Raw genomic sequence first — 21,511 nt, 5'->3', positions numbered from 1 at the left:
GGCTGGCCTTGCACTTGTGTAGCAGGGATTATAAGTGCATACCAGCATGCCCTAGTAATGGGTAACTACCCTCTGCCTGGATGCAAAATAAATTATCTTAATAATGTCATCAGAATTAGTGCCCTGGAAAGGGAGAGTTCCCCTCCCCTTTCTAGTCAGCCAGTCTTCAGGAAACTTGATCGGCATCTTCCACTCCTATCTTTTGAACTGGAAATGACTTTCCCTAAGATCTAACTACTTCCCTCTGAGGTGCAAATGCCTTTGAAGTGTAAACCCTAGTGGAGGCTCCAGGCCCAAGGCTAGAGAGGCCTAGTACAAACAGACAGTTCTTCTTTTTATCACACTCTTGCTTCCCACTTGAAACCCACGCACAACCACATTTAGACTAGAAAATTTATGACACTAGATAGCCTATAAATGTTGTGAAAAACTGGTGATGGATGCTTAGAATTTGGAGTCTGATCTCTGGATGATCTTCTGGAATGAAGTTTGAGTTGTCTTCCAGCTGCTTGCCGCTTCTTGAACAGTCTGTTTCCTGCAACAGCCTAAGATACACTGAGCTTTCAAATTGGTTCTTCATCTCTTATCCTAGCTTCTCATGGTGAGAGGCTGCCCAGTCAAGTGAATGTAATGCCATGTTTTTATATGGAACTTGTTCATGTGTGGCATGTTAATCTGTTTAGTTTAAATATGTCCCCATATATCTATTTTGCTTTTTATATTTTAAAATACAAAATTAAGAAGATTCTTGGGCTGGGGATGTGGCTCAAGCGGTAGTGCGCTCGCCTGGCATGCGTGCGGCCCGGGTTCGATCCTCAGCACCACATACAAACAAAGATGTTGTGTCTGCCGAAAACTAAAAAAATAAATATTAAAAAATTCTCTCTCTCTCTCTATCTCTCTTTTTTTTTTTTTAAAAGAAGATTCTTAACTTTTTTAAGTTAAGAAGTTCAAGGCTGGGGGCAGGGGTGGTGGCTCAGTGGTAGAGTGCTCACCTAGCATGCATGAAGCACATAAAAACAAACTAATGTATCCACCTAAAACTAAAGATACATAAATAAATATTTATTTATTAAAAAAAAGAAGTTCAAGGCTGGAGCTGGGCATGGTAGTGCACACCTGTAAACTAGCTACCTGGGAGGCTGAGGCAGAAGTATCACAAGTTCAAGGTTAGCCTTGACAATGTAATGAAACTCTCCATCAAAATAAAATTTAAAAAGGGCTGAGATGTAGCTCAGTGGTGGAGTACTTGCCTAACATGTGCTGGGCTCTGGGTTCAATCACCAGTACTACCAAAAAATATTCAAGGTGATTCCAGCTACTTGTGAAGCTGAGGTAGGAGGATTGCTCAAGCCCAGGAGTTCAAGGCCAGCCTGGACAACATAGCAAGACTCCATCTCAAGAACAAAAACAAAAAATGTTCAATAAGGAAATGTGTTTCACAGAATTCAGATTTTCATACCTTTATTCTATTTATTTGGTTCTTAAAGTAATATTTATGAATTATCTTAACTTTATATCACGAACATTTTAAAACAAAATCAGCTTCTGCTTATCAACATACTATAGCCATTGTATGTCCTCTTGACTCCCAAGCACTGCACACCACAGACACACATGTACCACACAGACACACTCACACCACATGTACCCACTGCAGAGATTACCACAAAAGCAAATATAAGACATGATATAATTTTATCCGACATTGTGGAAAGTGCTTGAAGTCATAAGGACAGTGATATTAGCAACTTGCCTGACCTCCAAGATAAATATCACTAACATTGCTGTGCAGGCTTCCAGGTTCATCTCTGTACATGTATATCCAAGGATATGGACTTCACTCCCTACTTCCCTGCCTTTTAGGACAGAACTGGCTCATGTTATGGAATAAATAATAACACCCTTTTTATATCTAACAGTGTTACCATTTTCCCATCATTAAATATTCTCCAAGAATAAGACTATTCCAAATTTCGTTTAACAATTTTCCTACGATTGTTTCGGCATGTAACTCTCTGCATATCCTTAGAAGTAATGTTAGATAAATCTCTCCAGGTGGAATTGCCAGATCAGAGGAAGGGAAGGGAAAGCAGATCAGAGCATCGGGCACTGTTGACAAAAGTCACAGTGCTCTTCTGCTCCTCTCAACAACTCAGCTGTCACTCCCCCTCAGAGGATGATGTGAAGGCAGAGAGCAAGACCACAGAGCTGACTGTGATAGGTCAGGACCTTGACCCCAGGCCATGTAGCTCTGCAGTCTGTGCTCTTTCCCCTGCACCATGCTACCTCCCAAACCAACTGTTGGCCCAATCCCTTTCCACTGTGCCTGCCTCAGGACCCACAGATTGATTGAAAGAACTTAAAACACACGCAAGAGCTGACAGCAGAGTGCAGGCCTGGGATCCCATGGCTCAGGAGGCCGAGGCTGGAGGATCACATGTTCAAAACCAGGCTCAGCAAAAGTGAGGTGCTCAATGAGATTCTCTCTCTAAATAAAATACAAAAAAGGGCTGAGATGTGGCTCAGTAGTCAAGTGCCCCTGAGTTCAATCCCTGGTACCCCCCCCCCAAAATAAAAGCAAACATAAGAGAATTACTGTTGACAAGATAAAAAAATTATTTTTGTTTTTTCAAACTCTCTGGAAGAGGTGTTAACATCTGGAAAAAGCAAATAAATGCACTACTGGACCCAGGGCTGAAAGGCCCTCCTGACAGGCATGAAAGTAGAAAGACTGCTCACGACCCCGACTTAGAACACAACTCATCCAGAACAAGTCTACGAAGAGTCACCATGGTTGATTTGTCTATCCTACCATTTGTCTGGAAACCCAAGGAAATGTGTTCAAAACTAATCTAAAATATCATAAATACATCCTGTCTTTCCCAGTGGTTACAATTTGCTAACATGCTCCTTTTTAGTTCATTTAAAATCTTAGATGAGGCTATAATTATTTATTTTAGTTGTAGGTGGACACAATAACTTTATTTTATTTATTTACTTTTATGTGATGCTGAGGATAGAACCCAGTGCCTCATGTGTGCCAGGCAAGTGCTCCACTACTGAGCCCCAGCCCCAGCCCAGAACTTCACTCTTTTGTAAACACAGAGACCCAGCTGGGTGCAGTGGCACATGCCTGTAATCCCAGCGACTTTGGAAGCTGAGGCAGGAGGATCACAAGTTCAATATCAGCCTCAGCAACTTAGCGAAATGCTGTCTCAAGATAAAAATGGCTGAAATGTGATTCAGGGGTACAGTGCCCCTGGGTTCAATCCCTAGTACCAACAAAAAGCAAAAACACTCACAGAGACCCAGGTCCCTAAAAGTTCTTTTCTTCTGTTCTTTGACAAAATCTGAGCCTCTGTAGTTGAAGATTATGAAAGGCAAAACAGCATGAGCTGAAGAGAGGAAATGAATCTCAGGTTCTAGGGTGCATCCCAACAGGGAACACTGTCAACACACCACCTACATAAAGGGCCACGCCACTCTTCCACGAGTTCCACAGAACTGTCAGATTGCTCCGGAAGGGATGACTGTGCCAGCCAGTTTCTTACTGTGTATCAAAATGCAAGTATGCAACACCTCACTGTAGTGCCTCACTCTTGGGCCAGCTCCCTGACTGATTTAAAGGCAGTGTTGGTGGCTTTTGCCTTATTCTGAAATTTGGGAGCATGCATGGTTTATATCACATGTGGACAGTGTGACCTACTTCTGACTTGAACACACAGGGTTAGTTCCCTGATGGCTCTCCCTACTCCTGACTGAAAGTGCTCACATTCAACAGTGTCACCAATGGTACTTTTCATTAACTGGCACATGTCACCTTTGAAACAGATGAGTTAAGTAAGTATTTAATGATGTACTCTGGCCAGGTGAGGTGGCTGGTACCTAGAGTCCCAGCTACTAGAGAGGCTGAGGCAGAAGGATCAATTGAGCCCATGAATTTGTGGACAGCAGACAACAGAGTGACACCATACTTCTTAAAAAAAAAAAAAAAAGTACTCTGAATTATCTGAATTTTAGGGCTACTCCTAATTTATAGAAATAGAATAATAAAAAATTCACATTATAGAAATAATTATCTTTCAATTTGGACAAACTGCCTCAACTTGAAAATTAAGCACAGGAAAACAGCTTCCTTTAAAAATAGGAAGTCAAAAAGGTGAGGGATTTCTTAAAAGCTTGTAGCAAAGTATTTTTTTGCTCAAACTTTTATCTCCATTCTCAGGATTGGTTAACTAATTCCCAAAACACACAGCAAGGAAATAAATATAGTGGTAAAGTTGACACCTTACCTGAAGCTCCTGTCTTCCAATGACGTGGTTGCCCACCTGTCTAGAACAAACGTACTGCTCATAACTGGCCCATATCACTCACCTCTCCAAATCCACCTTTTCCTAGAACTCTGTAATGTCTAAACGTCTTCTTAGTTACTGGTTGCCTAATCAATTAAAAAAAAGGTTTCAGGTCTTATATCATACATGATGTTATTTTAAAACACAGAAGCCTAGCAGCTCCCAGGCCAGCCATATTTGGTGACCAACTGTGCTCCCCAGGAAAGCCCAGAACCAAGGCATCAGGGCTTCAGCACCGAGGCGCTCCCTCTTGGGAACTGCATTCATAGAGACAAGTGTAATTCAGATTTGTTGAAAACACTAATGCAAGATGCAGAGCAGTCCAGTCATCCTTTCTAACTGAAGACAGGTCTGCAAGCAGCCCACACTAGGAAATACTCATGTTTAAACTCATGGCACTATCTCAGGCATACCTCTGAACCTGCCAGAGAGCTGCTAGGGAAAATGCATAAACATAGCACATTGTCCTCTGAATAAAGAACCTCAAAAACATTTATACCCAATGTTCCAAAAGAAGCATGTGAACTGCAACTGGAAAACAATAATCTCAGTAACAATAACAGTGATCATAATAGCACTGTCAGGGCACTAATTCTGTGTGCCCAAACTGGGCTAAACATTTCACATGCATTTCCCAGATGATTCTAACAATAGCCCAACAGGGCAAGTTCTGAAGCTCACAATGGTTAAGTTACTTGCCTGAGGTCACAGCTAGCAAGAGGCTGAGCAGGAGCCTAGATTGCAGTTTCAACCATCATATTATATTATTATAAGTCTAGGATGTTTTATTTTCTAACCACTGTACCAACAGGACTGCTACTTTAAAAAGTGAAACTAGAGTTCATTGACTCAAAAGAAATTATGTAATATTATACCTGTTAATAATTTCTGTGTAAAAATGCCATATATAACTCAGAATTTACAGTAGTGTTTTGACAGATAGAAAAGTAGACCTCAATCAGTACGCATTATTAGAAGTAACTACTTGTTTCTATTGAGTTTTAAATTAAAACATACCTTTCTAGCCACTTCCATTGCAGAAATTGGGAAAAATAAGGGCTTTCTTGATATTCTTCAAATGGATTTTTACTCAAATAGTTATGGACAACTCTAGAAAAAGAGTTTATGTAATTATATACATTTGTTGTGTAAAAACATGAAAACATCTATGTCTCAGTACACTAACACAGAATATGGAACGGTCCATCATTATACACAATTCAGTATACAATTGCTATTACAGAAATTCACAATGAATTCCAGTGCCATCACTGAAAATAGGAAGAATTTAAAAGACATGAAATCACTTTACCCTCCCATCTTAAGTCATTTTTTTCTTGCATATATGGACATAGGAAAAATAATAACAATAAAAAAATATACTATTAGTAAGACAAGAGTTTAAAATGCATTCAAGGTGTGTGCATGTATGTGTTTCATGCACAATTTACAAAAGTCAAACCTTTTGTAAATAAGACTAAAGTGGGCCGGAGTCAGTGCATACTCCTGTAAGCCCAGCTACTTGGGAGGCTGAGCCAGGAGGATGGCAAGTTTGAGGCTAGTCTGAGCAACTCAGACCCATCTTGAAAGAAAAGAAATTTAAAAAGGGGCTCAGGATTTAGCTCAGTGGTAAAGTGCCTCTGGATTCATTCCCCAGGACTTGAAAAAAACAAAAAACAAAAAAAGAGCCACAACACTAAAGCAAGCAAATATCAGAATGATTATAGTTATTTGGTAGAAAATGTTAATATGTGACACATCTGAAACTGAATATAAAATACCCAATAAATTACTTTAGGCTACACATTTCTTTTTTCCTTTCTTCCTTATCGTTGTTATTATTTGTTGTTGGTTGTGGTGCCTGAACCCAGGGCCTCATACACGCTTAGCAAGTGCTCTACCACTGGGCCACATCCCCAAACCTTCTTGAAGAAATTTTATGAGATTAGTCATGCCTCTTAGATTTTATTTACAATTTAGTTATAGAAATAATAAAATTTTTACTTAGAGTAGACCTTAGTAATAGATGCCCTTAATAAAATAAATTATTTGTTGAATGAATAAATGAGCAAATTCAACTCCCTGAGTTTTGGTGCCCACTTGCAACATCAATGTAAGACCGATGTAAGATAAGGTTTTGAAAACTCTTTGGGCATTAAAAATACATAGGAAAAGATCTTAAAAGTGGTCATGAGTCACTTAGCAATGTGCCCACACTCTGATGTTATTTCATCATCATCTGAATACCATCAAGTGTGCTTACACAAAATGAGATGGCATTCTTCAAGGCAGCGCAGAGATGTCCAGAGCTATCCCAGGGCTGCTAGGACACAGTCTCCACCACATGACCCTCTTCAGCACCACTCACATACATGTCATCATCACCCCATAGTCATTCCTTCTAGGGAAAGTGGTCATTTTAATTTGGAAAATACTCTTATAAGAACTTGTCCATGCAGAGAAGACTCCCGTCAGTCCTCTGTCCTGGGTATACCCACAGACAATATGCTTGGGGATGGGCATGAACCTCTTACCTAGTGCATTCCTCAAAGACATCTTTGGAGGGGTTCTGTTTCAGACTCCATCTACAGTGCCTCACAATATCTGGAGGTATTTCTGGTAAAAGGGCTTCTTTCTTCTCAATATAGCACAAACCAAACACATAACAATTAGTAATTTCACAGCTGACCAATTGTAAGAAGAACCTACAAGCCTACTATTAAAAAGTGAAAACATAAAGTGTATGAAATAACAAATCCCCCACCCCAGTCCTGCTCTCCAGAGTTCAGCCTGCTGCCTGCCTTTTCAGACCCATTCCTCTGCACTCCAGATATGTCCAGAATGAGGGCTAGGGGGTGCGGCTCAGTGGCAGGCACTTACCTCATCAGCGTGAGAACCTGGGTTCAATCCCCAGCCCCTAAGAAAAAAATTCAGAATGGAAAACAGAGCCTTGAAGAAGAATATGCATTACTCACATTAGCCCAAGGTGGAAACAATCCGGGTTTCCACAAATGGATGAATAAAATGTGGCATATGCATGCAGCCTTAAAAAGGAAGGACTTTCAAATGTTGGGCTATAGCTCAGTGGCAGAACTCTTGCTGAGTATGCATGAGGGCCTGGGCTCAACGCCCAGGCCCACACAAAGAAAGAGCATTCTGACACATGCTACAATATGATGAATCTTGACAAAATCCTGCTCACTCAAATAAGTGACGAAAAGACTAACACTATATGATTTCATATGTAAGATGACCATGGTAGTCAAAATGACAGAGACAGCAAGCAGAGGGGTGATGATATCAGGGTTTTGCTATGTTGCCCAAGCTGGCCTCAAGTTTAGAGACTCAAGCGATCCTCCTACCTGGCCTCTCAAATAGCTAGAGCTACAGGAGCATGGCACCTCACCGGCTCAGAAAGGATCACTAATATCTTTTTGTTTTTTGTGGTACTAGAATTGAACCCAGGGGCACTCTGAGCTGTATCCTCAGTCCTTTTTTATTTTTTAAGCATTAATACAGAGTCTTTAAATAATAGATATCTTTATTTATTTTTATGTGGTGCTACGTTTCGAACCCAGTGCCTCACACATGCAAGGCAAATGATCTACCACTGAGCTACAACCCCAGTCCCTTAATATAAAATTTTAAATCCACATAAATACAGTTATCTCATACTAAACAAAGGCACCAAAAACATATACTGGAGAAAGGATAGCCTCTTCAACAAATGGTGCTCAGAAACTGGAAATCCAAATGCAGTGAAATGAAATTAAACCTGTCTCTCACCATGCACAAAACTCAACTCAAAGTGGATCAAGGACCTGAACATTATTACCAGAGAACCTGCACATAATAGAAGACCAGAGACTAGAGAACCTGCACCCAATAGAAGAAAAAACAGGCTCAAATCTCCATCACGTCAGATTAGGCCCCAACTTCCTTAAAAAGACTCTTAAAGCACAAGAAATAAAATCAAGAATTAATAAATGGGATGGATTCAAACTAAAAAACTTCTTCTCAGCAAAACAAACATCATTGAGCTGAACAGAGAGCCTACAGTGTGGGAGCAGGTTTTTGCTACACACATACCAGACGGTGCACTAATCTCCAGGATATATAAAGAACTCAAAAGACATGGGCTGGGGATGTGGCTCAAGCGGTAGCGCGCTCGCCTGGCATGCGTGCGGCCCGGGTTCGATCCTCAGCACCACATACAAACAAAGATGTTGTGTCCGCCGAAAATTAAAAAATAAATATTAAAATTCTCTCTCTCTCTTTCTCTCTCTCTCTTTAAAAAAAAAAAAAGACTTAATACCCCCCAAACAACCCAAACAATAAATAGGCTAAGGAACTGAACAGACACTTCTCAGAAGAAGACACACCTGCAATCAATAAATATATGAAAAAGTATTCAATATCTTTAGTAATCAGAGAAATGCAAATCAAAACTGCTCTCTAAGATATCATCTCACCCCAGTCAGAATGGCAGCTATCAAGAATACAAGTGATAATAAGTGTTGGTGAGGGTGTGGGGAGAAAGGCACACTCATACATTGCTGGTGGGACTGCAAATTGGTGCAACCAATCTGGAAAGCAGTGTGGTAATTCCTCAGAAAACTTGGAATGGAACCATCATTTGACCTAGTTATCCCACTCCTCAGTCTATACCCAAAGGACTTAAAATCAGCATACTATAGTGACATAGCCACACCAATGTCTATAGCAGCTAAATTCACAATAGCTAAACTGTAAAACCAACCTAGATGTCCATCAGTAGATGAATGAATAAAGAAACTGTGGTACATATACACAATGGAATATTAGTCAGCATTAAAAGAGAATAATATGGTGGCATTTGCAGGTAAATGGATGGAGCTGGAGAACATTATATATTTTTTTAAATTTATTTATTTTTATTGGTTAAGCGAAGTAAGCCAATCCCCAAACCCTAAAGGCTGGATGTTTTCTCTGATTAGTGGATGCTGATCTATGATAGGGGGCAGGGCATGGGAAGAATGGAGGTTCTTTGGATAGGGCAAAGGGGAGGCTGAGGAGGGTTTATGAGGGTAGGAAAGACAGCAAAGGAGATGGACATTATTACCCTAGGTACATGTATGATGCACAAATGGTGTGACTCTACACCATGTACAACTAGAGAATTGAAATGTTGTGCTCCATTTGTGTATGATGAATTAAAATGCATTCATCTGTTGTATACAACTAAGTAGAACAAATTAAAAAAGACTGTTCAATGATTAACTTCAAATAAAGACTATTTTTGATCTTAGAAACGCTTTACATTAATAGATATTCATTCCCAAAAAAAGGAACAGCCATGCCTCCCAAATCGAGGAACAGAGAGATAAGGTAAGCTAATGCATAGTACAGTAAGTTACCATGCAGTGCAACTGGTCTGAGGCTTCACACAGCCAAGTAGGACTTCTCGAGCTTTAATTGAAATGGGTTGTGTTTTTATTGTTGAGTTGTAAGAGTCCTTAATATACCTGAATATTAGAAAGCTGTATAGTTTTTAGTTCTTACATTTAGATCTTTATCTATATGGCATTATTTATTTATGGTTTGAGGTAAGGGTCCAATCTCATTTTCAACAATATCCAGTTGTTCCGGATCCAATTGTTGAAAAGACTCTTCTTCTGCTCACTGAACTGTCTTGGCACCCATATCAGAAGCCCTGTGACTATAAATGTATAGGTTTATTTCTGGACTCTCAATTCTATGCCATTGACTTGTATGTCTATTCTTATCTAAGTACCTCATTGTCTTGATTATTGTAGCTTTGCATTAAGTTTTGAAATTAAAAAGTGTGACTCCTGTTTTTTTCAAGAATATTAAAACTATTCTGTGTCCTTTGAATGTTCATATGAATTCAAAATTTTAAAAAAATCAGCTTCCTAATTTCTACAAAATAGGCAGCTAGAATTTTGATAGGGGTTGTACTGAACCTTGAAAGAACAAGGTCATTGGGGTTCTGACTGTCCTAGATTCCGTAGGAAGCCTATAGCCAGGGAATCCTCTGACCTTCTGGGCATACAAATCAAAGATTGACAGAGCCTTGGGTCCTTGTCCCTGGCCGGCCGTAACAATTAAGAACCCAGGGTGTGGATTCAGGTGGATGGGGGCAAGGTTGACTTTCTCCTTGACACCAGGGCTACTTTCTCAGTCCTGACAGAATTCTGGGGGCAAACAGTGCCGTCTATCTCTCCTATTGTCGGGGTAGGAGGAAGGACCATCCATCCAAAAAAGATTCCCCTATTACTCTGTTCCATAGACAACTTCCCAGTCTCTCAGACGTTTGTAGTTATGCCTCAATGTCCAGCTCCTTTGCTCGGCCGAGATATTCTCTCTAAATTTAATACAACAATCAACATCCGGGCTCCTGGCATCAATCAGGCCCCAGAATCGGCCTGTTCATCTTTTCGGGCCCTTTTGGCAGAAGACTGGCCATTCTGCTCCACTTGTGAGACTGACATGAAAAAGGATCCCTTCCCTACGAACCTGGTTGACCCAACTGTATGGGATACCCACACCCCCTCCACCGTTTCCTGCCCACCAGTTAACATTCATCTCAAAGATCCTAACACCTTCCCCAATCAGGCTCAATATCCCCTGTCCACAAAAGCTCTTCTGGGCCTACAACCTATTATTCAGGACCTTCTTAGCAAGAGGTACCTCCATCCTGCTCATTCCCCTTACAATACTCCCATACTAGCGGAAGAAATCCCAATGGGTCCTATCGCTTAGTTCCGGCTTAGACTCATCAACACCTCCGTTAGGCCCATACATCCTTTGGTTCCCAACCCATACACCCTGCTGTCTCAGATCCCCCACACTGCCACCCACTTCTCGGTCATAGATTTAAAGGATGCTTTCTTCTCCATTCCCCTTGCCCCCGAATCACAAGATCTTTTTGCCTTTACCTGGACAGATCCCACCACCAGACATTCTCCACAACTAACCTGGACTGTCCTTCCTCAGGGATTTCGAGATAGTCCACACCTCTTTGGACAAACCTTGGCCTCCGACCTCCAATTTTTTCACCCCCAGTGCCCCAAATCCACCCTCTTGCAATATGTTGATGATCTTCTCCTTTGTAGCCTGTCCAAAGGGCACTCAACAGATGACACAGTTCTCCTACTTAATTTCTTGGCCTTAAAGGGATATCGGGCCTCTCCACAAAAGGCCCAAATAGTATGTAAAGAGGTCACTATCTAGGGTTCTCTATTTCTCAAGGGAAAAAGGCCATTACAGTAGACAGAAAACAACTTACTGGGTCTAAAGACACTAAAGACCAAAGATGACTCTCCTTCTTGGGTTTGGCTGGGTACTTCAGGGCCTGGATTACTTTTGAATTTCTCCCTCCTCGCCAGGCCACTATATAATCTAGCCGAGGGCCCCCAAGATGAACCCCTACCCTCAGCAGTAGGGAAGCCCTTTACAAAAAGGCCCTCCTCTGGGCACCCGCCCTGCATCTCCCCGACCTCTCCTGACCCTTCACCCTCTATGTACATGAAAAACAGGGGCAAAGTCTGGGCATTCTGGGTCAGGAATATGGCCCCACATTTGCACCAGTGGCCTACCTATCCAAACAGATCGACCCCACCATCAGCTGGCCCCCATGCCTCAGAGCCCTAGCAGCGGCCCATGACCTCCAGAAAGAAGCACACAAGCTTACCTTTGCCTCCCCGCTAACCATCTCATCTCCTCACTAGATGGTGAGGACTTCCTCACTTTCAAGGGGCTACAGTCACTTCCTCCTTCCAGGGTTCTATCCCTCCTTGTCTCATTCCTTGAAAATCCCTCCATCTCTTTTCAGTCCTGCTCTTCATTAAACACTGCCTTCCTCCTCCCATCTTCTCCCTCACAAGATCCTCTCTACAAATGCCTGGAGGTATTAGAGACGATTTTACCCTGCCCTACCACCATTTCTGAGGGACCCCTGCCCTCTTTGGACCTGTCTGGTTCTCAGATGGTAGCTCCTTTATACACGAAGGGGTTAAAGTGGCGGGGTATGCTGTCCTTTCCCTCTCATCCATCATAGAGGTAAAACCTCTCCCACCCAATACCACCAACCAACAAGCATTGATCATTCTTTCAAACCTGTATATCCATTTGGAGAGTATTGCCATGTTAACAATATTAAGACTTTTGATCCATGAACATGGAATATTTATCCATTCATTTAGATCGTCTGTAATTTTTCAATGATTTGTGGTTTTAGTAAGCAAATGTTTCATTTTGTTATATTCATTCTTAAATATTTTTGAAGAAAATATAAATGGAATTTCTTAATTTAGTTTTTGGGATTTTAATTGCTAGTGTACAAGAATACAGTAGAATTTTGGACAGTGATCTAGTATCCTGCAATCATTACAGACTCATTTATTAGCTCTAGTATCTTTTTCTTTATGTGTGTACAATGGGATATCCTGTCACAGCTTCATTCAATAGACGTGGTGAGAACTGGAAAGCTCATCTTGTTCCTAATCTTAGAGTAGAACACCTGATCTTTTTAAATTTTTTTAAATTGTAGATGGACACAATATCTTTATTTTATTTATTTATTTTTATGTGGTACTGAGGATCGAACCCAGTACCTCACACATTCAAGGCAAACACTCTACCACTGAGCCCCAGCCCCAGCCCTAGAGGATACAGTCTGTCACCCTGAAGTAAGATGTTAGCTGAGGGTATTTCATAGATATCCTTTACCAGGCCAAGCAAGTTCCATTCCATTCCTAGTTTGTTGAATACTTTTATTACCAAAGAATATAGATTTTGTCAAATGCTTTTTCTGTGTCTATCACAATACCTGTAACAATAATACAATATACCAGAGGAGAACATCATTTTTGGCTATTGAACCAATTTTGTATTCCCAACAAAATCCAACTGTTTTTTGTCATGATTCCTTTTAATTGTACATTCAAACCTGGATGAATTTTAATATCTGAGAAACCTGATATGAAAACTAAGAAAACTAAGAATGAGTGATAGGATACAAGAACGAAAACACACAGTGTTCTTACGTTTGGTATTTTATATATTCTAGGTTTCTGAAATTTGAATAAATGACCTTAAGAAGTTCCCATTTTTAGTATGTAAAAGCAATAGATTTTGTTCTTATTGTTGTTAAAGAAAAGATCAGCAAAGACCAACTACAATGATGACCAAGTACAAGGGCAAGGCATCAGGTGGAGACGAGATGTTCATACACCGTTTCTCTTCCTTTATTTACCATAGGCTGATGGTAAATAAAGGAAGAGAAACGGTGTATGAACATCTCTCACTACCATCAAGTGCTACGGTTTGAATGTCCAACCTCTACAAAACTCATGGTGAAATTTAACTGCCATTGTGACAGTACTGGAACATGGGTCCTTTAAGAGGTATGCAGCTCCTGGATGGATTAATGCCCTCTGGTAAGTAGGTGCATCCCTTTCTGCATTTGCTCTCTTTGCCTTTCTGCCATGTGATGCCACAGTAAGGCCACTGCCAGATTCTGGTACCTTGATATTGGATTTCCCAACCTCTATATCTATAAATTCATTATAATTTGTCACATTTGCAAGACTTAGAGTGTTCATGAAATGTCATTACTGTTTTCCTTCCAGAATCTAGGACTTCTAACAGCCTACAAAACAGAAGCCACAGGAAAGGAAACAGGAACTTGGCAAGTCAGGCTAGCACAGCAGCCCATGCCTGTAATCCCAACTATCAGGGAGGCTGAGGCAAGAGGATCACAAGTTCAAGCTCAGCCTGGACAATTTAGTGAGACCACATCTCAAAAAAAAATTTTTTTTAAATAATCTTTTTTTTTTTTTTTAACCTTTATTTTATTTTTACGTGGTTCCGGGGATCGAACCCAGTGCCTCATGCATGCTAGGCAAGCACCATACCACTGAGCCACAACCTCGGCCCCACTCTCAAAATTTAAAAAGTGGGTGTGGGGCTGGGGATGTAGTCAATGGTAGAGCCTCCCTGGGTTCAATCCCCAGTACCACAAACCCAAATTTAAAAAAAGAGAGAATATTGTGAGTTGTTTTAGTCAGTTTTTTCCTGCTGTGACTGAAAGACCCAACCAGAATAACTGTAGAGGAAGAAAAGTTTATTTGGGGGCTCACAGTTTCAGAGGTCTCAATCCAGAGACAGCAGCTCCATTCCTTGAGGCTCAAGGTGAGTGTGAACAACATGGCAGAAGAGAGTGGCAGAGGGAAACAGTTCACATGATGATCAGGAAGCAGAGAGACTCCATTCACCAGATAGAAACACCCACCCCAAAGCCACCCTCAGTGCCTCAGTCCTCCATCCACACCCCACTTGCCTTCCATTACCACTTCATCAATCCTACTAGGTGATTAATTCATCGACTGAGTTAAGGCTCTCAAAACCGAACCATTTCTCCTCTAAACCCTCTCGCAGTGTCTCACACGTGAGCTTTTGGGAGACACCTCACATCCAAACCATAACATGAGTCAAAAAGAATAAAAACTAAGACCTGTTAAGGCTTTTAGGAAAAAATGTTATTTGTACTCCAGAGAAGCAAATAAAACTCTAATTCTACATTCTGGTTGAAGAAACATATAAAGTTTCGATTTGTTGAATCATTTTTTAAGGGATTTAATTGTTAATTCATTACTCAATCAAACAAAACCACAGAAAAGAAAGATTTGAAAGAAAGTAATACATTTAACATATTTGTAATATCAAAGTAAAAAGAGTTATGCACTTTCATTATTTAAGTAAGTTATATATAAATCTTTATTCTAATGAAGAAAACACCTCATCATTGAAGAATCTCTCTAAGATTGATAGTCCACAGTCTCTTCGTTCCTCCTCAATGGCAACTTCATACTCTGTCTGATTAGAGAGACGGGAGAAAAGAAAAATGTAAGTTGTGCTTCATCATAATATTTTCATATTTCAAATTCTGACTTACGGAATTGACTTGATACCCTCAGAAACAGACAGCAGTTCTACTGATCAAGTATCTCTAGCTATTCTTTGGGAGTCTAAGGGTCAGGAGGGAGTGAAACTGTCAATTATTATTTTGGGGGGGCACTAGGGATATAATCCAGAGCCTTGCACATGCTAAGCATATGCTCTATCACTGCAATATACTCCCAGCTTTAAAACGTCATTTTTAAAAGGGGGTTAATAAAGTAGTAGAGCAACACTCTTCATAATACTCTCTAAGATCTATTATATTTTAACCCATTCATTGTAGCTAAATAAATATGGACTAGACAATAATATTTTAGAAATTTCTAAGAGCCCCTTGAAAAGCTGTCTCCACAGCTCCCAGGGGAGTCAGAAATGGTGATACCAAAGTAAGAATCCCCTTTACCAGGAGTCAGAGGAGGGACCATAGAGCACATAATGCCATCCAGCTGTTGTTAGAGAAAAAGAAATCACTTCATCATCTAGCTTCTGAAAACTCTGGAGGACTTTCCAAGCTTGGTGTGTCCTTAAAAAATGGGAATAGAGCCGGGCATGGTGGTGCATTCCTATGATCCTAGTGGCTCAGGAGGCTGAGACAGGAGGATTGCAAGTTCAAAGCCAGCCTCAGCAATGGCAAGGCACTAAGCAACTCAGTGAGACCCTGTCTCTAAATACAATACAGAATAGGGCTGGGCTGTGGCTCCGGGGTCCAGTGCCCCTGAGTTCAATCAATCCCCAGTACCCTCCCCCCAAAATGGGGATGGAACTAAATTGTATCCTGTGTGAGGCTTAACCCCTTACCAGAGAACAATCTAGCCTGAACATCCCAATAGCTCTACGAGGCAGAGGCTGGTGGGAGGGGCAAGCTGCTCAGGGCTGGCTCTATTTATGTGAGCAGGTGCTCTTCAAGTACAAAAAGCTCACCATGGTGGGAGTTCTTCAGCTAGTATATTTTTAGTTCTATAGCTTCTTTATTTAGTTTTTGTTTAAATGATGTACCCAGTGAGGAGAGAAGTATGTTAAAGTCACCCTTTATTACTGGATTTTGAGCTCTTCGATTCTTGAAGTTGAGAGGGGTTTGATGTATGTATATGCTCCATTGTTTGGGGCAAAAATATTTACAATTATTATATCTTCTCAATGTATAATTCCCGTAAGCAGTATGAAATGGCCTTCTTTGACCCTTCCAATCAACTATGACTTGAAGTCCACTTTATCTGAGGATAGATACTCCTGCTTGTTTACAAGATCCATGTGAGTGAAATGTTTTCTCCCATTCTTTTACCTTCAGTCTGTGGATGTCTTTGCCTATGAAGACTCTCTTGCAGATTTTTTAATATTTTATTTTTTAGTTGAATACAATATCTTTATTTATTCATTTTTATGTGGTGCTGAGGATCGAATCCAGGGCCTCACACATGCTAGGCGAGTGCTCTACCACTGAGCTAGGACCCCAGCCCTAGTTGTGAATTCTTTTAACATTTATTTAACATGGAAGGTTTTATTTAATCGTCAATTCTGAAGTTTAATTTTGCTGGCTATAGTATTCTTGGCTGTTATCCATTTTCTTTCAGAGCTTGATATATATTATTCCACGACCTCCTAGCTTTGAGTGTCTGGGTTGAGAAATCAGCTCAGATCTGGATTGGTTTCCCTCTAAATGTGACTTTTCATTTTTCTCTGGTAGCCTTTAAAATTCTATCCTAATTCTGTATGTTAGGTATTTTCAATAATAATGTGCCTTGGTGTGGATCTGTTGTAATTCTGTGTATTTGGAGTCCTATAAACATCCTGCATTATCTGATTTTTTTTTCATTCTTTAGGTTTGGGAAATTTTCTGATTTGATTTCATTGAAAAAGTTGTGCATTCCTTTGGTTTGTATCTATGAGCCTTCATCCCAATAAATCTTAAATTTGGTCTTTTCAGATTATCCCATATTTCTTGGAAGTTCTGTTCACAGTTTCTTAACCTCTTTTCTCCATGGTCAACATTATTTTCATGATTATATATTTTGTCTTCATTGCCTGAAACTCTGTCTTCAAGTGGTATAATCTGTTGGTGATGCTTTCTATTAAATTTTTAACTTGGTTTACTGATTCCTTCATTTTGAGGATTTCTACTTGATTTTTTTTCAGACTCTCTTTATTGAAGTGATCTTTCACTTCTTGTATTTTCTCTTGGATATCATTCCTTATATCATCCCTCACCTTACATTCTAAACTCCTTCTCTTGACATTTCTTCCACTGTGGTTGCAATGGATTCTTTTATTGAAGTCTCTTGGTTTGTATGGAAAGATTCATTCCTTTGTTTTTTCATGTTGTTTATATGTCTAACCATCTAACAACATGGATCTGAAGCAGTAGAATTCCTATCCTGTGGACTTACAGTGTACCTGAAGGTTTTCAGTATCTCCCTGTTTAGGGGGTGAAAAATAATAATAACAACCAATGCAAACAATATACATAACATTAAACCAAACAGTTCCTACTATGACATCTACAATGTTGTCACAATGAACAGAAATGACATTACTGCCATCAATAAAAACAGTAAGTTTGCAAAATGGTTTACAATTTCAAATGGTGAATAGGGAGAGAACAGAAGTAATATAGGATGTGATGATTATGAGGGAGAAGAAGAGAAAATAGAAGTTAAAAAAATTGAAGGAAGCATGAAGGAGAGAACAACAGAGATTGGCTATTAGCAGAAGAAAAGAGAGAATCATGGGAAACAAGTGAGAGAAAAAACATATAAAGTAAAAAATTGAAAAATTAAAAATTGAAAAATATAAAACAAAACTGAAATATACTAATCAAAATTCTTAGTCCTCAAAAAACTGATCCATGAAAAATAACTGGTTTCAAAAATGCTAGAAATGAGAAAAGAAAAAAATATGAATATGTATAAATGTCCATGAACCATAAAGGTCACAATTAAGCAGAGAAAAGAAAAAAATATATATCAAAGTAAAGTCAAAAGAATTGTTTCTGTTGGAATCTAAAATATTCTCAGCTTCCCTTCTCAAAAGTTTTAGGTGGGGTGTCTGAAGTATGATGCTTGCCCCTTCCTGCACTCATACACGCAGCTCCTGTTAGGGCACTGGAGTGAGAGGTAATCCCGTATGCGGAACTCTTGGAGGCAGGGTTTAGGTTTAGGTAGGCTCCAGGCTCTTTGCCAAATGTCAATGGGTCAGGAGATTCTAAATCAGCACACCCTTAGGGCCCAGGAATAGACTGTCCACACTATTAGACTGCACTCCAGGATCTACCCTGGGTTCCACTTGCGTGATTCCACCTTTGGACATCAAGTTTCCTGGTCTCAGATTCAGTCTCCAAACTCAGTCTCTCCTGCCCTTTCAAATTCCTGGCCAGGTGCATCTCTCCCAGCCAGTCCTGCAAGCAGTCGGATTAGAGAGGGAGGGATAGAGCCGGGTAGGTTTCCATAACCAGTAGTCCCCTGTGTAAACCTCTTTTCACGTTTGATTTTCTCCTGGTCACTTAGGCACACTCTGTTGTGCAATGTGGGTTTGCCAGGCTATATTTTGGGCCAGCCTTGATTTGCTAGGACTTGGCTCCCTCAACTGCTGGTCCCAGCATCGCGACTGTAAAATGGTTCCTCCTTCTGTCCTCTGCACCCCACCAGGAGAGATGTGGTTTCTTTCCTGTGCAAGGCTATTGTGTAGCGTGCCCTTCAGTTTAGTTGGGCAGTGTCTTTGATCTCAAACTCTGTACCCAGACATGCCTAAGTCCTCCTAAAGATGTGGTTCCATTAGTTCCCTTATCTCTCCACTGTGCTCATGAAAGGACCACTCTGGCTGGCACCTCTAGCTACAGTAGTGGCTGTGGTGCTGGAGATTTCTTCCTTAATTTATTATATACAACCTCTTGAGTTCCCAGTCTGCTTTGAGTGTCAAGTATTAAACTCCAGTAAAGTCTCCCCCTGCTTTTTTTCGTTCACCCACCTTGCTGAGAAAGCTGCCTGTCTGCTTTCTTGGTTTCACACCACAGAGTAGTTAGGAAAGCAACCTGCTCTAATTCTGCCATCTTGAAATCTCTTTCAGCTAGTAGACTCTTGAACATTCTGCATCACTGAATCACCAGGGACTTACTTGCTCTGCAATCCACTTTTGGGCCTGGGGGAAACTCCAAAGGAAGTACTGAGTAGGTGGCCCTCTAGGAAGTGGGGTCCCTTTGGGGAAAAGGTGATGTACATGAGCTTGCAGCCCCTTCCTGCACTCATACACGCAGCTCCTGTTAGGGCACACAGCACTTCACCAGGAATGCTGCTGGTCAGACCTGTTTCATTCTCTGAAGTGAACAGCCTCCAGCTGATATTACAAGTCCCTGAGGCTTTGGGGGAAGGTTTAGGTAGAATGCCTTTCCTCTGATTTCGATCCTGGACATGAAGCTGGGAGTCCTAACAAGGTTCTGGGAGGGACTCTCCAGCAGACCACAGTCTCAACTCTCCAGTTCCACAAATCACTTTTGCTTTTTAATTCTTATTTTCTTCAACCACACACAAGATTCTCCTTCACCTACTTTAGGCAGCTGTTTAATCATTTATACCGATGTTCTGGGAGAGGGAACAGAAGTTGAACTTTTCCTGGTGATTAAGCATTTTTCTCCCTTACTTCAGTTGACTCAATATAAGGGAGATTATCCTACATATCCTGGTGGGTCTCACCCAAACTGTTGAAAAGAGCTAAGAGCAGAGCTGAGGCTTCTCTGAAGAAATTCTGCCTAAGGACAGCAGCTGTGTCCTATTTCTGGAGAGTTACATCATGTCCTTCCTGATGGTCCATCCTATACATTTTGGACTTTCCTAGTCAGATCCACTGTCGTAAGCCAATGTCTTGTAATCAGTCTTTTCAAATCTACCTCCTAATGACTCTGGTTCTCTGGCTGAATCCTAACTTTTATAGATGGCATTAATTCATTCAACAAATACTGAGCAAGGGGTCAAATGCTGTGGGGCAGGGTGGATAAGATGCAGTCAGTCTCTGCACCAAAAACCTGTAATCACCTATCACAGGATAGTCAAAGCAGTAAGTGCTGCATGAACAGCACCATCAGGTGCTCTTTCTGAATCTACACAATTGTTACCAGAATTTTTTTTAAAAAATTAAAAAACAAAATTAAACCTGTTACCTAGTAACTAATGGGTATCATGATAATATCAGAAGATTTAAACCCAAAATAGAATTTTAACTATGCAATTTAGCCATTTTACTGGAAATAAAAATTGTAGGTCCCTAAATTCTTAAAGTAAGGCAGTTTGGAAAACATAACTCATTACATGAAAATTTACACCCATTTTCCACTCATTTAACCAAGAAGGCATGGCCCACTGCATCAGAATCCTGCCTTTAAAAAGAAATAACTGACACTTTTCTAAGTTTGTCTTCTTTTCTTTTTTTCTATTTTTAAGTCATCAATGGATCTATCTATCTATCTATCTATCTATTTATATGTGGTGCTGAGGATGGAACCCAGGGCCTCACACATGCCAGGCAAGTGCTCTACCACTGAGCTACAGCCCCAGGCCCAGTTTTGTCTTCTTTTAACAACAGTGCCAGAAGGTACAGACTAGGGAAGTTTTGAGGGGTAGGAAGCAAATAAAAAAAGAGCTTCAAATGTTTTTCTGAAAAATGTCATTATAAATAAATAACTTCAAGAAGTTTTTATAAGGCTATTATGGCGAGAAAGTGAATACAAATGCAATGATATAATACAGCCCTCTGTATATAATAAGTGTTGGATATATATTTGCTGATATAACCAGAACTGGCCAAAGCTGAGAGGAAGGGTCATAACCTTGGTATAAATAACAAAGTAAGAGAGCTTTTCTGCTGAATTGCACCCATTTTCTATTGGTTGGTTACTTCATAGTCTTGAAATTCTAGGCTTGCCAGTGGTCTTCATAAATACTTAGAAACACAAAACTCTTAACCTAGGGAAAAAAATCACAGGTAAAATACATCTCAAACAGGATACAAGAGAATGGTAGATGCTTCACAGAGCTTAGTAAACTCCACCCAAAAGCTCATCTTTCTTACAATGACATTATCCCTTCCAAATGCGTCTGGACCACAGGTCTACCACAGAGGGCAGGAAGGGCACACTTCAGTTGGCTAAAGAAGCATATGGCCTTCTTTTGCTTGTCAACCTTCCACAAACGAAGGCAGCAGGGGTCAAA

General features: G+C 40.4%; 1 protein-coding gene across 6 annotated transcripts in view; it reads right to left on the bottom strand.

Moving 5' to 3' along the window:
- Grk4 (G protein-coupled receptor kinase 4) overlaps positions 1-21,511 on the bottom strand; it is a 79,567-nt gene that overhangs the window by 33,356 nt on the left and 24,700 nt on the right. For 2 of the 6 annotated variants that reach the window (XM_034635888.2, XM_071614106.1), the window contains exons 4-7: positions 15,156-15,233; positions 6,890-6,993; positions 5,373-5,465; positions 4,378-4,441 (exon numbers count right to left, since the gene is read on the bottom strand). In XM_034635888.2, the coding sequence (XP_034491779.2) occupies positions 4,378-4,441; positions 5,373-5,465; positions 6,890-6,993; positions 15,156-15,233 (339 nt within the window). Of the gene's footprint in view, positions 1-4,377; positions 4,442-5,372; positions 5,466-6,889; positions 6,994-7,235; positions 7,256-15,155; positions 15,234-16,115; positions 16,155-21,511 lie in introns of those variants that run through there. The other 4 variants (XM_071614105.1, XM_071614107.1, XM_071614108.1 and 1 more) reach the window with 3 other exon arrangements.

The sequence above is a fragment of the Marmota flaviventris genome, chromosome 7 (genome assembly GCF_047511675.1).
Source record: "Marmota flaviventris isolate mMarFla1 chromosome 7, mMarFla1.hap1, whole genome shotgun sequence".
Lineage (NCBI taxonomy): Eukaryota > Metazoa > Chordata > Mammalia > Rodentia > Sciuridae > Marmota > Marmota flaviventris.
The sequence above is the reverse complement of the archived record's forward strand: the minus strand, read 5'-3'. Positions and strand labels throughout refer to the sequence as shown.